At 36.9% G+C, this 17240-nt stretch overlaps 1 protein-coding gene across 1 annotated transcript in view; it reads right to left on the bottom strand.

The window, feature by feature from the left end:
- The window catches only part of PAPSS1 (3'-phosphoadenosine 5'-phosphosulfate synthase 1), a gene marked incomplete at both ends in the record, with an annotated part of 29314 nt that extends 12494 nt beyond the window's left edge, over positions 1-16820 (bottom strand). The window contains 7 exons of the mRNA XM_079535008.1: positions 1439-1644; positions 3486-3597; positions 6070-6183; positions 12879-12997; positions 14737-14875; positions 16115-16350; positions 16709-16820. Of these exons, the coding sequence (XP_079391134.1) occupies positions 1439-1644; positions 3486-3597; positions 6070-6183; positions 12879-12997; positions 14737-14875; positions 16115-16350; positions 16709-16820 (1038 nt within the window). The remainder of the gene's footprint in view (positions 1-1438; positions 1645-3485; positions 3598-6069; positions 6184-12878; positions 12998-14736; positions 14876-16114; positions 16351-16708) is intronic.
- Positions 16821-17240: the final 420 nt, after the last annotated feature.

Genomic DNA, 17240 nt, shown 5'->3' with positions numbered 1-17240 from the left:
TGCATTTGATATTCTGAAGCCAAGCACCAATGTTAAAAAAAATAAGAAAAAAATTACGAGCTGCTGGGGTTCAGTGGTACTGCATTCATTACACCTTTCCCCAAGTAAATGTCAGATTTCACATCTCAACTAGGAGGAAGGGGAAGGCATGAGACAGATAATGAAACTGAGAAAACTCACCACTATGTAAGCTCTGAGGCACCCAAAGATTTCTGACAATTTCAGAAGGGCCACCAGATGGATGCAGTGTCATGAAACTACAACACACACGTTCATATGCTGTTGTGCTACTACTATACATGCCAATATAGACACCAGAACATGGTTTCTCATCTTCTACGTGAATTTCAGTAGTGACATTCTGCAACTGTTAATATATTGTAACAAGTTACCCAAATCTTTTCTGCCCGAGATTTTCTCAGCATTTCTTATATTTGTGTTACTTTTTCAGTAAAACAAAAATCTTACATTCATCAGCACAGAACACACCGAGGACACACCTTTCTCAACACTCTTAATTGTATCTAGCAGATGTCCTTTCCAGATACATTCCTAACTGCATAGTTGGTGTTGTGTAACTTCATTCAGTAAAATGATGTGATTACACGTTAATAAGAAAAAAGACTAAGATGTCAAAAAAAACCCAAACAAACCATTTTTCACATACGTATAACTATTGGTCATACAGATGCTTTTAGAACACACAGAAGGCTTTATCTTTCCATAGGGAAATAATAATTGGAGTTTTGTTTGATTTCTTTCCATCTGATTTTAAATCATATAGTAAACAAAAAGATACTATAAAGAGAAATAGGAAGAGTAATACATTGATGGCTCTTCAGAGCTATAATGTAACATTTACATCAGCTTTCAAAACCAAATGCAGTATTGTTTTGAGTATGTTATGATTAAAATATTTCAGTATGGCGTGCACATAAGGTCAAAATAGTAAAATATATTTAACACAACAGATGGGAAATAACTCCTCAGAGAGTTAAATCATGAACTCTTCAGGAAGGGTGTCTGTTTCAAAAGAATTTAAACAAGGCAATTCTCATGTGCTCCACACGCAGCCAGAAAAGAACTTTTCTTGACTTCACACTGCATATTAAGGAGCTTTGATGATTCACCTGGGTCTACAGGGGAACGGATTTCCTAGGCACACAGTAGGGCAAAGTCCCCCCCTCTGCAGCACAGATTCTATATCCCAAATTCATTTCACATGTTCATATTTTTATCAGGTTTTCACACTAAGCACAGACTACTCAAGAGCTACATTGAACAGAAGAGCACCGTTGTTCCCATTCAAAAGTTTTAATTATTTCTCAAAAAAGTTTTGTTCTCAAAATACACAAGTCACAGACACCAACTTTAACTAATTTGCATCTCCATAGACAGGACAATTTATCAGACTAGCTTTTCAACTTCACACGCATACCTTTATGTAAGGATGATCCTTGCATGTCGTTCCCCACTGCCTCGCACAGCGTTCCTCTTTCCTATGCTCATAGAATTCTGGATTACGGAGAATGGCCACGCGGCGACCCTCATACACTAATGCAATTGCTGTGCAGCCATCCAGTCTGTCTTTGTCTTCCTGCGTCGCTGTCAGCACTATAGGCACTGAGAGATTAATGACTCCCCCTACAGAGTGAGAAAAGCCATTACCCATATTATCAGCTATAGTCCAGACATCAAATTTCCTAATAAGTTACAGTCTAGCTGTTGTACGATAATACAACAGGTAGTTCTAGCTTTCACAATAAGGACGACTTTATAACACACTTTTGCATTGGATTCATGTGCTGTAAGGATGTGCAAACACTGAGGTTTGGGAACGAGGAAAGACACTATTGAAAATGGCAAGTACTTATAGCTGCTCTTAAGTATTCATACTGTGAAGAAACTATGTTTGGGGGATCTCAAAACAATGAATACCTTGTTCAGGCAGCAATACAGTAAACTGAACCAGGTAACTTCAAATATTACTCAAGACTGCTACTACTATGACTACTACAAATAAAAATATCACCCTCAGTAACCCTAATTTCAGTCTGTAAGAAAAGCTCACTGTGATGGAAGCAGCAAAATACATCTTTGTAGTTAGCATACGTAAATCAAATATTTCAAAAGGTGACTTTTGCTGTTTACACTAAATTAAGTTCAGTCTCAGATGTATCTGCCTCAAAAGAAACTGCAGAGTCAGATATTTTGCACAGTTCATTCAGCTGAAAGTTTACCAACTACTAACTTCCAAAAATAACCCAATATATCTGAACTCAAATGTTACATGTCCTTCATTTTTAGACATTTACTTCACTGCTAAATCCCAGAAGCGTTGTTTTTCTTGACTACATGAATAAGATCTGAGAAACCAGTAGAGTAAATACTCTAAATATCAAACAGTGGCAAAAGTCTAATAAGTGCAGGCATAAAAAAAAAGAGTGCAAAACTCTTAGGTGTTCTCCAAGAGAAAAGCCATGGCCCCCTTGAAATTAATAGGAGTTTTGCTATTGGTTGTAATTGAGGTAAAATTAAATACAGCTGGTTTCCTTATTATTTGAGCAGTGCATTTTTTTTAAACCTTCTTTTAATCATATCTTAAGCAAGATAGGCAGTTAAAAATGACAAGGCTGGGTGAAAAGGATAATAGGAAAAAAAAAAGAAAAGAAAAAAAAAAAAAAAAAAAAAAACAAAAAAAAAAAAAACAACAAGAGTCCAAGACAAATGGCAACCTTTTTCTGCCATTTGGTTTCCAGAAAGCAAATAGTGACACAGAAGGAAGCAGGACTCTTTGCTATCCCTTTTATCATATAAACTATGCAAAAACACAAAAAGTTGATGTAAAACAATCTTCAAAGAAGAACAAATGAAATAACAGAGAATCACTATCGAATTTTAAACTTGATGATGTTATCACTTAACTGCTTTAACTGATGTTTGCTCTTAGCCTATTGGTAATGCAAAATAAAATGTATTTGTTAAAACTGGGTAGTTATTAAGGCACAGTCATTCAGTGTCATGCAACAATCATCAGGCCTTCTTCCCAATTCTGGCTTTATACCCAACAGAGCTACAGTACTCAAGTCACTTCATTGTCTCTTCCTTCATCACCGACAGGGAAGAAACCTTTTTGCATTCTTTGCACAAAGCTAAACAGCAACTAAATTTCAATTCTGAGTTCTAAAACAGATTTCTTCAACACAAATTAGAAATGTTGATTTCAGGTTTAAAATCTTCTCCAAAATGTAAGCATTTAAAAAATGTAAATTCTAATTTGTACAGGCAAAAAGATAAGGTGTTGATTTTTCAAACACAATGATACAAATAAAAAGTTTTAAAAGTAATGATTTTACAACTCTATCTTCTTATCTCAGATTGTGCACAAACCTGAGAAATTTTCACCACACCATTACTAAGAAGCAAAGCATCAATAATATTTTACAAGTAGCATTTGCTCAGATTTACTAGTGGAAGTACTTTACCATCAAGCAGACAGTCAAAGTGAAGGCACTGCAGGTACTCTCTCTCTCTCATAAAGCCACTCAGGGGTGTTGCCCAACCTTCTGCCAACACTTGCACCCACTGCATATCCACCTTGTAAAGAAACAGAGAAATTGAGCAAATAAAAGGCATTGCTCAATGACTGACGTTAGGTGTTAATCATAACAGACGATGATTTATGCATAAAACACAACGTGAACGGAAGATCTCTCAGTTGATGGTCTTAATCAAAGAATTTCAAATCTCTGCAAGTAAGAAAAATAACAACTTGCTCCTTAGTGTTTATAACTACTTTCCAATTCTTACACTAGATCAAACTTGATAGCGTTAAAAACAAATAAGCTTTACTCATAAACATTTGATAAAGTTTATCTTACCAGAACTAGTTTCATTTGTATTTATTTTTCAATAAAGCAAGATAAAGAAGAGCTTAAAAAAAAAAAACAAAAACAATAACACATACAATAACTACAAAACAGAATTAAGGAGAGAGAAGACTAGCGCTTCTGATCTTAGTATGGATTAGTAAGGAGATTTTTATTGCAGAAAGTAGTGAGAAAATCCAGAACTAAAATTCTTTCAGGAAAGTATTTATTTTAGAGTAAGATGCAATATTTTACAGGGAATTTCCTTCCTTAACATCAAAACTGTCACACTGCGACTTAGTGTGCAGCCTTTATTATTTTTGCATGTGCATTACTAAGACTTTGTAAGAGTTTTTGACAAAGGACAAAGTCCACTGACTCCATTTGTGTAAGTCTCTCTTGCAAAAAGCATGACTAGTTTTATTGCATCATTTAGTTTATGTTCAGACAAATAAAACACATTTTCTTCCCTAGTTGATGTTATATACTTGCTGGTATCTGAAAAAAACACCAGTTAGGAATGGACAGGGAGAAGGCAGGTTTTGCTAGATGAGAAGCATTTCAGAATGGGACCCTACAGAAACTCAGTAACGATGACCCTAAATACTTACTCCTCTGCAAAGCAACATACAGTTTTACTGATGCACGCGAAAGGCAATTTCGTAAGATGCAGTGAGAGGAACCATTAAAATATATTAGAAATCTAAGCAGTTTTAAAACTATTTAGTTTAGTGCTTGGTGTGATGTCTCAGAACTTCAAAGTCATTCACTGTACATGCTTACTCAGGTCCCAGATACAATACTTAAAAGTTTTAATAGAACAGAGAAGTTTAGTTGGAAGGACCATATGAACATCATCGAGCGCAACTAACCGGCCAGATCAGAGACAAAAAAAAGTTAAAGCATATCATCAAGGGCATTATCCAAATGCCTCCTGAACACTAACAGGCATAGGCTATCAACCACCTCTCTAGGAAGCCTGTTACAGTGCTTGATCACCCTCACGTTTAAGCAATGTAATGTACAGTCTGAACCTTACCAGCACAGCTTTGTGTCGTTCCTACAGGTCCTGACCTCAGCTACCAGGCAGAGGAGCCCAGAGTCTCCCTTCCTCAAGAAGGTACAGAGAGAAATGAGGTCACACCTCAGCCTCCTCTTCTCTGGAGCATCCACGCGTCCTCAGCCTCTCCTCACAGGACATGCCTTCCAGCCTTCCAGCTCTGTTACTAGCTTTGTTGCCCTTCTCTGGATGCTTTCAAGAACCTCAACATTGTTTTGTATTGCGGAGACTAGAATTGCACATGAAATTCAAGTTGAGGCTGCACCAACACTAAATAGAGCAGGAGAATCATCTCTTTTGACCAGCTGACTATGCTGTGTTCAACTCAGCCCAAAGCGCAGCTTGCTTTTTTGGCTGCCAGGGTACACTTTTAAAATAGAACCATTAAAAAGTCAGAAGTCAGTAAAAAAAAAGCATCTGTATCTGTGTTTAGGCCTAGTTCTTCATAAAAAGATGACCAGGAAGAACAGAAACACAGTCAGAAGCAGCTTTGTCAAATTAAATACCACACTGGAAAATCACACATTTAACTGAAGTAAAAGCATTACACTGATCCACGCTTTTCCAAGTTAATTTTGTTCTGGAAGCCAGAACATGTAGCATGAATTCATTCCAATTAGTAAAAAAATTCAAGCAAAAACTAATGAAGTAGGTCTGATCACCTACAGATGAAAGTTTGCAACTGTAGAAGCCTGATATACAAGGTTACTACTTTAACCTGAAGGTTACTAACAAGGATAATACTCCTTGGTCACTACAATTGAAAATAAAATTGCGTAAGCAATCTAAAAATGTATATATTAATAATTCATCTAGAAACAACTATGCACAGGATGCATGCAAAGAATGGTTTGGTCAATGCTCAAAGGGGAAAAAAATGACGAAATTTTAATCTCCAGACTTAGGACAAACTAAGTAGCGTTATCCGAAATTTCAGCCAATACTTATGAAGTTATTAGTCAACTGCTACCTCTAAAAAACGACAAAAGAAAACATGCTATTATGTTCCTCAAGAAAAGAAGGACAATGTGTGTCAAGTTACAGTCTGTAACGAGTACAGGTGTTTTGACTGTACACTGTTCTGCCTAACCACAGACTGTTTTGTCAGCTTCAGTAAGGAGATAAATGAACACACAGTACCTTGTTTATTTCCAAGGTTAACAGAGACTCAGCATCAGTTTTAGCCAACTTCAGTTTGTTTTCTGGTACGTAAAGCTCTTTCACCTCATACGAGGCATCTACTGGTACAATGTCCTGTACAAAAGGAATAATCACAATTTTACATTTGCAAAGAATGCCTCTTGGACACCAAATATACAGTCAAGAAGTAAAATTCTATGTTGAGCTGCTCGCTAGCAAGAATAGGTGCAGTAAGGAATTTTTATTAACTTTTTAAGAGCACTGGTTCAAGATTTGTATATATTACCAGCAGAGCTGCTGGCTTGACTAGCAACAGTGTCTGCCAAAAAGTATTACTAAAACCCATATCACTATAAAACATTTACCTATTAAGTATTTAAGTACTGAATTAAGTGCAGTTTTCATGACTTATTAATGTTTACATTAGCCATAGCAGAAAGAGCTTACATTTTTATACATGCTAAAGAAGTAAAACATATACATAAATGCTCAGTCTCTGAAATCTTAAGTAATCAAGTATATAACAGTGCTAATATGAAAATAAAACTGAAATTGATTAATACACAAGTATAAAGTGAATGTTCTGACAGATAGGGAAATAAAAGCAGTGTTCTAATTATAACTCAAATACCACAAAATATCACTAATAAAAAAAAGCATTTTTCCTCTATGGTTTTTTAAGCCAAACATTCTCACTTCATATAATCTAAATTTTAAATCCCTCATAAGGATAAGGACACAATTCCAAGGGGAAAAGGGGAAGAGAAAGGAAGGTCATCATGACAAAATTTCCAAGAGCCTCCTGACACAGGGTGATGCCCACTGTCAAAACCCAGTCAAATTGCTCCAGTGGTGTTTAGTAGGAAAATATTCTTTTGAGAACAGTAAGAAAATGTTCTTTTCAAAGCAGGTTTTTAAGATTTTTGAAATCTTCTGTGAAGTAACTCTTTCTGGGGTGGAGGGAGGGGCTCACCCATACAGCAAGGTATACACACACCTACAACAATACACCAGAAAACTAAAAACGACTCCTGTATTTGCAGTCCACAGTAAATAGGTGTGTCTGTAGAAACACAAAGTTTGCCCAAGAATGTTAAAGCAGTTAGTCAAGCATTTATCTGATGTCAGGCACCAACTCCATGGAAACTCAAAGGAAATGGCATGAAGAAAGAGAGATAAAATGAATGCAGTCATGAGTGAAAAGAGCCAGTGTGACCAGCAAACTGTTACACTATTTGTGTCTCCAAAGACAAATAAAAGAAAAATAAACTAGCACTTAGACACTGTGTTATATTAGGAAAAGCTGAATCCATTACAATCAGATTTTGTTTGAGAAGTGATTTTACTAGAAGGTAAATGAGGTAAAACCTGTCTTGTCTTCTCTCTGTTTGAGCAGAAGATTTACAGCCCAAGACAGCCATAGCAGACTCTCCACAGCAGTAAGCCTGGAATCAAATGAAAGTGCTGCCTGCTGGTAAGAGCAGCAGATTTTATAAGCAAAGAGTAATGCCTGGGTACACATTAGATAGCTTCAGAGAATATTCTGCTCTGGACCCTAGTTTCTTACCACAGTATAATGTTCTTATTTTACAAACCACCAAAAGCTTTAAATAAATGTGTCTATTGAAAAGTTTTCTCCAATATTATCCTACTTTTAGTGTCCCTCTAGTGGGCCAAACAACAGAAGTAACAAACGTTACAGAATGTATTTTCTCTGAACAATCTCTCTGCCTCATACTGAGGGCGTAGGCAGCATGAAGGCAGCTCTACACACAGTGAAAGGCAATAAATCCAGAGTAGGCAATTCAACCCTGCTTGTAGAACAGCTCAAGCCCCACCACCATTATCTAAAGCACTACGTAGAAAACTACAACTACAGCCATGGCCACACATGCATTTGTATTTCTATCCAAGTAGATAAAACAGCCGAAGACATTTTCATGGTATTTTTAATCTAGGGTTACTTATGTTTCAACTGAAACCAAGGAGGCTATATGGTTAGATGTGGGATTTTGATGGTTTGTTGATGGTTGTGGTATTTGGTTGTTGTTGTTGTTGTTGTTTTAATTTAGGTGTTTTTTGGTTTTTTTTGTTTGTGAATGACACAAACATTATGGCACGCTAAGACGTTAAATAGAAGCTAAATATCTAGAGGATTTGCAGGATGAGTAAACCTAGACTCATCAGCAGACATAAAAATGGGATTTAAAGCAGTATTTTTGACTTAAAACATCAGCAAGAGAAGCTCATAGGTCGTTGAACTGAATGAATTTTAGATAAATATTAGGCTAGTAGGCCACCTAGTGACCACTTTAACGTGGTCACTGACATCTTAGACTGAGGTGACAGTTCCTTGCCAATAGTAACGTCCTTCTCAGTCTGTTAAAAAAAAAAAAAAAAAAAAAAAAAAAAAAAAAAAAAAAAGCCTTCAGGCAAGTTTCCAGTAGACAAGCATTCACAAATGTCAGCTGATTTATAAGACCAGCCATTCAGTAATGTAAGTTTGTATTAACTGATGGGTGAGGCCACTAAACAGTTTACATAAAGAAAGAGACAGAACTATTTGCTTAAGTGTAATCACTGTTTCACACAATTACTGCTATCTAGAACTTGCAGGGAGGTTTATCAGAATATTAAATACGGGAAAGAATAAAAAGTGCAGTGACAGTTGCAATCTTACTAAAGAGAACTAAGATTTTCCTGTACTAACACCTGCTTTGTTCCCATCTCTGTTACATTTTCAGTTCACTCGAGCCACAAAAGCACCCCTCCTTGTGTCAAAAAGAGAAATTTCTGACCCCAGTCATTCACTGCTATTTCTGTCCTGACTATGCTTTTCACACATTTGTTTTGGTCAAAATAAGCCATGTTTAGCTTAAATAGAACACCTTAACTAAGACAAAACTTTTAGACCTCAACACATTGAGGAAATACTCATATAAGCCAATTAGTCAGGAAATCCAACTAGAAGATTACCTTCCAAATGGACTCTCTGAAGCCTACCAAGATTGTGAACTAAAAAATTGCCACTCCTTTTTCCCAGAATACAGAAGTTAAAAAACAAAGAAAGCAAAAGTAATTTAGCAGCAATAAAAATGACACCAGCACTGTCTCTAATTACACAATTCACCATAACTGAAGTTTTGTTTTTTAATAATAACCACAAAATTATACGTGCTTTTTCAAAAGAAAGAAAACACACTTGGAGCTGCTGAAATCCATTTCAATAAAATCACTCTGTGCTATACTTCCAATGGAAAATAGTAATAACCAAAGTACACCTACCCCCATAGTAAGAAATCCATAACTTAAAATACAGAAGGCTGTGCTTACTTCCCTAAGCAAGAGAAGAAATCAATGTTTTATTGATGCAGGAATTACTGAAGTTGAATACTGAGGTGGGTGGGTTTTTTTTTAATTATACTTGAAAGCTTAAGTCATTTTCTGCTCACTGTGGATATAACAATAAATACGTATTTATTGTTCTGTGCAAATCTTTACTGCAGCAATACAAAACTACCAGTACAGCCTTGTAAATTGTTTACACTGGGTGTGGTTTTTTTATTTTTCATTGCTTCTCACACAAAATAACTACTGGCCTTAGCAGAGAATCACACAGGGACCTCTGCAGGTCACCTAGTTCAGTTTCCTGCTCAAAACTAAAACAATTACAAGAGGCTGCTCAGAAACTTGCTCAACCACATTTCAAATATCTGCAAGGATGAAGTGTCCACAAACTCTCAGGGTCACTTCTTCTAATCACTTCCCTTAATCCGTTGTTGTATTAGCAAGAGTACAGCCAAATTTGCTATTGCCCTCTTTGTTGCAAAGGCAACTGGAAAAAAACTTACTTACACAATTATAAATCATTTTAAATCCTCATGATTTATCTTACAAAACCCAGAAAGTCCCACTCAGTCACCTACTGCTGTAGGTATTTGGTATTATCATCATGGGCAAAAAAGTAAGAAGTCGTATTCATACAAATTTTCCACTGAAGTAGTTTTGAAAGGAGATGGAAAACAAGGCTGCATGTAAAACAATTATTCCATACCCAGCCAGGAGGTGAGTACAACCAGCTGTGTCAAATACACTCTACTGACTGTATACTTTGTAGTCAATTAATTGTGAATTGGGCTGAAGATGTGAAACATCTGCCCTACATAAAGGTTAAGATACTAAAAATACTGATCTGCCATGTTTGTAGGTTTCTCAAAAAACACTGAAAGATGGTTTCTGGCCTGTTGCAACCCAATTTCATAACCAAGATGATCACACAGAGTATTCGTTGTTACATTTTTGACCAATGAATAAATGAGGAACTTAGATAAGACAGAGAACTTTGATCCAAAAAGAATAATTACGTGACAGTGATAGCTGTAATATAAACAGAGGAAAATATACAGAAAGAGATTATACAGAACAGAAGAATTGATTTCTGTGTATTTTCCTGGAATTGTTACTCTCCATTTCTACTTTGTTCTGAATACACTTGTAAAGAACTGTATGAATACAGTCAGGAAATCAAAGCTTTAAAAGACCATATGGAGAGCCTCCCTCCAACAAGCGCAGCGCCGAGTCTCAGAACAGAAAGTCCCTGAACTTAGATAAGAATTCAGTTCTTAGCTATAATTCAGGGGTTGGGTGGTAAAAGGAAGAGTGAAGGTTTATACTCACAGTAGATTGATCTAAATAGTAGAAGTATAAAATCAGATTCCCAAAATTTGTGGTTTGCTTTTGTGGTATTTGGAGAGCTGCGTTTTGTCCCCAAGAATGGGACTTTTGTACAAAAGCTGTTAAAAGACACTTTTTCTCAGTATGTTGAAAGTTACATACTAGAAATGCAATATTTTCTTTATACATTTTTGCACTTCCTTAATAATAATAAAGGTGGCATTCCTGAGAGGTGACTTCTTGAGAAAATATCTCCCTGGTTAAATATTGAGCTGATATAATTACTGCAAAATCCCGGCCTTGTTTAACGAGGTAGATCAGCTACAATTGTTGACAGGAAAAAACAAATGGAAACAATGAAATCTCTACAGCCAAATATCTGCACTAGGCTTGTTTGACTCCATTGGAAGGTATCAGCACACTAAGAGCCAAATTTATCAAGCCCAAAGCCACTCATGCCTTTCTGACTGGGGAAAAAAAAATAAAAAAAATTGAGCAAGAACATCTTTGTATTGTATTGAAAGCAGTTAGGAATAAAAGGAAATTTTCATGACTCCGACTCAGTAGCTTTAAGAGATACTCATCAGTAGCTTGCATTCTAACTCCCTGAAAAGAACTTTGAAGTGTTTCACTCATTGCATTTACATGTAAAGAAACCTATCCAAATGCTCCTCAAAACTGATTTACACCACACAATAACTTTCCAGATTCAACAGCTGCTTATTAGTCCTCTATGGGGTTACTTCCCTTTTCGTCCATAAAGGAAGAAACACATTTCTGGTGAATACTGGATACATTTGTTAGAGTTCTTCGCAAGTATTATGAGAAAGTTTTAAGAACTAGGTCATTCCATTTCCAACGAAATAAAAATATTCCAAATTCTCAATATATATCTGTGTACATCCATCTGTTTAGCTCAACACACACATACAGTTCAGCTGTGTTTCAGTTCTTGAAATTCCAGTATCACCAATACTGAGTGGACTTCTGAACCATGTTTTTCTGAGATGATTTTTAATGCTGCTGGTTTACAACCCTTTTCCTAACTAATCACGGTGAATTGTTTAAAACCATGACCACTGGTCTGTCACTTCAAAAAATCCTATAGAAATTATATCGTGAGGGTATCATTGGGTTATATATGGTCTGAGAACAAGATGTGCCTGTTCAGCCATGCCTTGGTTTCAATGTCTTATTGAAGTAAGCAACCACCAAGACATGTTTCTATTCATGGCACCATTCTCCTGAAAGAAAATAAAATACTAAAATGTGCTTTAAGCAAGGGATAGAGCCAAGCTGACTGGGCCAGAAGCCACCATTCACTATTGTGTACCAAATGTACCAACGCAAGAGACTGGGGATCACTATGTTAGCACACTGGTTTATAGAATTATGAAATGTGCTGAATTGGTCTTCTGAACAGGAGGCTCAGGGCCTCTCACAGTCAGGAAGTGCCCCCTCCTACAGTAGGACTCAGGCAGCTCTTTCCTTATTCCCTCCAGAAAGTATTCAGATGAGCACTAGGATACACGTCTAGCACTCTGTTGTGGCTTGTTGTCCTGCCAGAGCTCCGAGCAATACTGATCAAACAGTGAACTGTTAAAACCATTTTCTTGAAAATTTGGAAACAGGAACTAAATGTCTCCAAAGCTGTACTGGCAACAGTAGAGTAAAATGAACTCAATGCTGTTTATATAATGAGGTCTTTTTTTCTTGGTGGAGCATTACTCAAGCCATTGCCTACACCTTAAATGTCCCAGACATCCACCTCACAAAAAAACATGAGGAACAGTCTGTTGCAGAATCTAATAATAATCTTCTATAATTCTCCTATGCTAGCAAACAATTTAAAAGTTAGCATTCACCATTTCCACGTTCTCCCTTACATTTGTTATTTATTATTCATCCCTTACATTGCATTTATGGCAGTGACTATAATTCTCTACTTCTACAGAGCTTATTTCATTTGGTGATCACTGTTGTTGCAAGGCTTAGGTCAGAAGAGGACAGTTTTAAAAGTTGAAACTTAAAAATGTGGAAGTCTAACTCAAAAATTCCATCTGCATTTTTCAGTGTGCGCATTCAGACCTCATGCTTTGAAAAAGTCACTAAGATACACCTGCATTGCTGCTCACCCTCTCTTGAAGAAGTTCCACAACTTGTTGTACACAATCATTCACATCACAGGAATCAGTTTTGAGCACAAGCTCTGGGGCTTCTGGTTTTTCATACTCAGAGTCAATCCCAGTAAAGCCTACAAAACAGAAGACAAAGATCTAAAATGATTTCTTCAGAAAGATGACTGTACTTTAACAGTGTTCACGTAGCAGTTTCCTTGACATAAGCCAGGCAAGAGTACAAAGTTTTAACTTTATTAAGAAATGATTTCATAGGGAAACCAACTGCTTTTTTCTTTATTGAGCCATTTGCCAATCCCTACCACATGAGTGCATCTAAATTTAGCATTCTGCAGCAGAGTATGTTTGCTGATATTCAAGGAATCAAGAAAAGTGCAAGAAAGACAGAGAGCTGTTGGACAGGTCCAGAGAAGAGCCACAGAGATGATCAAGGGACTGGAGCACCTCCCCTACGAAGACAGGCTGAGGGAACTGGTCTTGTTCAGCCTGAAGAAAAGAAAACTGCGGGGTGACCTCACTGCAGCCTTTCAGTAACTAAAGGGAGCCTACAAACAGGAAGGGGATCAACTCTTTGAAAGGGTTGATAACTGCAGGACAAGGGGAAATGATTGTAAATTGAGGGAGGGAAGATTTAGGTTGGATGTCAGGAGGAAGTTCTTTGCAGAGAGAGTGGTGAGGTGCTGGAACAGGCTGCCCAGAGAGGTTGTGGATGCCCCATCCCTGCAGGTGTTCAAGACCAGATTGGATGGGGCCCTGGGCAGCCTGGTCTAGTATTAAATGGGGAGGTTGGTGGCCCTGCCTGTGGCAGGGGGTTGGAAATTCATGATCCTTGAGGTCCATTCCAACCCTGGCCATTCTGCGATTCTGTGATATTCGATTTACATTGTGAATAAAATAGTAGCACTTACGAAAGAACTGTGCACTTCAACACATTCATCAACTGTCTGTCACTACCAGTGATTTCTTTTTACTTTTTTTTTTTTAAGTAAGTTTTAGATTATTATTATTTTTTTTTTTTAAAAAAAAAAGGTCTGATTTTCAACAAGTATATATTTAAATTCACACAAGCAATACCTTGCAGAGTAGGGAATTCAATCTTCTATTGAATTAGTTTGCAGTTAACATACCAATTCTAAGATAGCTAGATAGAATAAGGTAGACATCTGACTCTTGTGGTTGTAAGGACTGTTTTCACAGATCACGTAAGCAATTCACAACACCTCTTAGAAGTCTGCTTTGAAACAGGAGATTCTAACAAACCTGCTGCATGTATGCACAAGCAGCACCAAAAAAAAAAAAAAAAAAAAAAAAAAAAAAAAAAAAATTAAGCCCAGTGGCTAAGCAATCTTCACTCAAGTGTGAGGGACTTTAAATCACATTCATGGGCACTAGTGCAATATCCTAACTTCAAAATAGAAGTTATTCTCTTCAGATGCATTTTCAGTGAAGAGTCTTTACAGAGCGATGGTGACTACACTCTACTTTTCGGGAGGAAAAGACAGTAATTCTTACTAATACCATTTTTTATGGACTCAAAGAGAGAATCAGGCTCTTTTTTAACTAGTCAATGGACACAGAAAGATAGACTAATCTTTAATTCTGAGAGTCTGCAAATAAAAACCTGGAGCAAATTATATTTTCTATGTGAGGACATACGTTTTTGCTCTGTTACTGTATTTTGCTTTTAAAGCAGTCAGCTCTCCCAGCTGGAAGTTAATCCCAATATTCTGCTCAATCCTATCCCCAGTTCACCAGTTTCTGCTTCACATTCACACACTTCAGCACAGTCACTTATGTGTAGTCCAATCACAACATGTCACTTATACAGGAAGGATGAAACTATATCCAGGTTTACCTTTAATTTCTCCAGCTCTGGCTTTCTTATACAGTCCCTTAACATCTCTTTGTTCACAGACATGCAAGGGAGCATCCACAAATACTTCAAAAAAAGGCAGGCTGGCCCCTTCATGAATTCGTCTAGCATTATTACGATCCTGAAAGAAAATGGGAAAAGAAATATGAAAGACTGCACCGATATATTATCTGTATTGCTTTTCTGCTTTTGAGCTTCATTTTAAAGACACTGATAGTAAAATGTAAGCAAGTTTGAAGAAAAAGAACAAAAATGTAGCTCTGCCAGCTAGACTAGCTTTTCTACAGTTCTTCACACGTTAACAGTTGACATGAAGATAAAAGAGGTTTTACATTAACCAGTTTTGGTTTTTATTGACAGCCACAGACTACATAATTATCTATACCTGCTCCTGTACTAAGAGTGCCAATCCTCAGAGTTCATCTACCTCATGTAGTAAAGCATGTAGAGCAAATACTACCTGCAGCTCCTGTTATGATCAACTTTCTCTCCAGATCACCAGATTTCTGCACATTCACTTATCAGACAGACTTGTACACTCCAAATACTTTATCTGCATGGCTTACTGATCGTTGAAACAATTAGTGAATGCCATACGTGAATTCAATAAAATAACAAAAAAAAAACTTTCATAAAAGAGAAATGAGAAAAAAAAATAGCCATGTTAAGTCTTACTGCAGGATCTCAAGTTCCACAAGTCATTATCAAAAGAATTGTTTGTTCTTCACTATGACCAAAGAAATGACATCTTCTCATGCTATGTAGCTGAGCTACAGTCATCGGGCTGTTCTTCAAGATAGTTTGCATTCATGCATTCTACTTGTCTCAGCCATCCTGTTCTCATATATAAAAAAAGTCTTCAAAAACAAAATGAACAAGGACTTAAGCTAATCTGCAGATTAGCTAATGTCTTGTTGAACTAAAGAACTAAGAGAAACCACATGCTTGTTACTTGACTTGGTAAAATAGAGTTCCCACCATCAATTCACTGAAGGAAGAGCTGCTTTTAAAAAACAGTTAAACTGAGGATTTAGGTGAAATGTATACCAAGTTTTCACATTTATAAAGTACTGGCATTTAAGTGGAGCAAACAAGATATTGTAACTTTGGACAATTATTTATAGTATCTTTTGCTTTTATTCCTAATGCTAAATTAATAATTCTACCTAGTAAACTGAAGAACTGTTCCAGTTTTAAGAGTATTTAGTTTAGTGCTTATGACTTTTGAGTCATTTTAGAAGAAAAAAAAGGAAGCATTTCATCCTGGCTAAGTTCAGTGAGAAACTCCTAAAAACTCAAATTCAGAATGATGCTTTGCATTTTGCTTCCTTCACAATATCTGGAAGGTTTTCGCATTTACCTGAGCATAAGGAGAGATGAAACTAGTGATGCACACCAAACCAGCATCTGCAAACAGTTTAGCAACCTCAGCAATCCGACGGACATTTTCTTCTCTATCTTCTGGTGTGAAACCCAGATTCTTATTAAGGCCTTGACGAATATTGTCACCATCCAATGTGTAGCACGGAATGCCATGGCATACTAAATATTCTTCCAGGGCCATGCTAACTGTGGTCTTCCCAGCACCAGAGAGACCTAAAATATTAAATATCATTATGTATCATAAGCACAGAAACAAATTAGGGAAAACTGCAGTGCATGTACACTGCTGGTTTGAAAAGCCCAATAAAGTGACAGCAACAATGCACGCTTCTGGCCTTTGAAGGTATTTACATGCAATAAAAGCTAAATGCCTAATACCAAACAAGGCGGATTCTCAAGTTACTGTCCCAAAGCAATTTCTTGACAGTTGGCCTAAAAATAATAATAAAATAGCATCAAGTGCTCAGGTGCCACATTACACTTTGGATGAAGAGAGGAGCTACAGCTGAACAGCTTTCCAGTAGAAAAACTAAAACAAAACATAAGGAGCCTCAGAATTCCATAAATGTACCTGTTAACCAGACTGTGCATCCACGGAAACCACTTCTTGTTCCTACCACTTGGCCTCTCTTATTTCGGCTGACATGATGAGCTTGGTAGGTAACATTGGTTGCCCTCTGCATTCCCTGTAGAAATAGTAGTTGATTCGATCTTTAACTTCTAAAAAGGTAAGCTGGCACACATAAACTCTTATTCACAGGCACAAAGACTGAGAGACCTGCCAGTGGAAGTAAAAACAATACCCAATCCATCTGCTGCAGCAATTCAAAGGATGAAAGGAAGTTACAAAAGTCACCCACAGAAAACCACGTACTTTGCGCTCCTTCTCTGACACCTGGGTTTACAGGCTAGTCAACTACTGTTTTCAAATGCAGCTGGCTTAAAAAAATTAACCAAAGAGAGATGAACTGCTATATTTGAATCCTACTCGAGTCACTTAAATCTAAGAAGGTCAAGCAGATTCCTCTTATCTCACAGAAATTAAGGTTCCTGCCATAAACAGACAAACATTAGTCCACTTTCAACTCACAAAAAGACACATT

The sequence above is a fragment of the Tetrao urogallus genome, assembly GCF_951394365.1.
Source record: "Tetrao urogallus genome assembly, chromosome: 4".
Taxonomy (NCBI): domain Eukaryota; kingdom Metazoa; phylum Chordata; class Aves; order Galliformes; family Phasianidae; genus Tetrao; species Tetrao urogallus.
The sequence above is the reverse complement of the archived record's forward strand: the minus strand, read 5'-3'. Positions and strand labels throughout refer to the sequence as shown.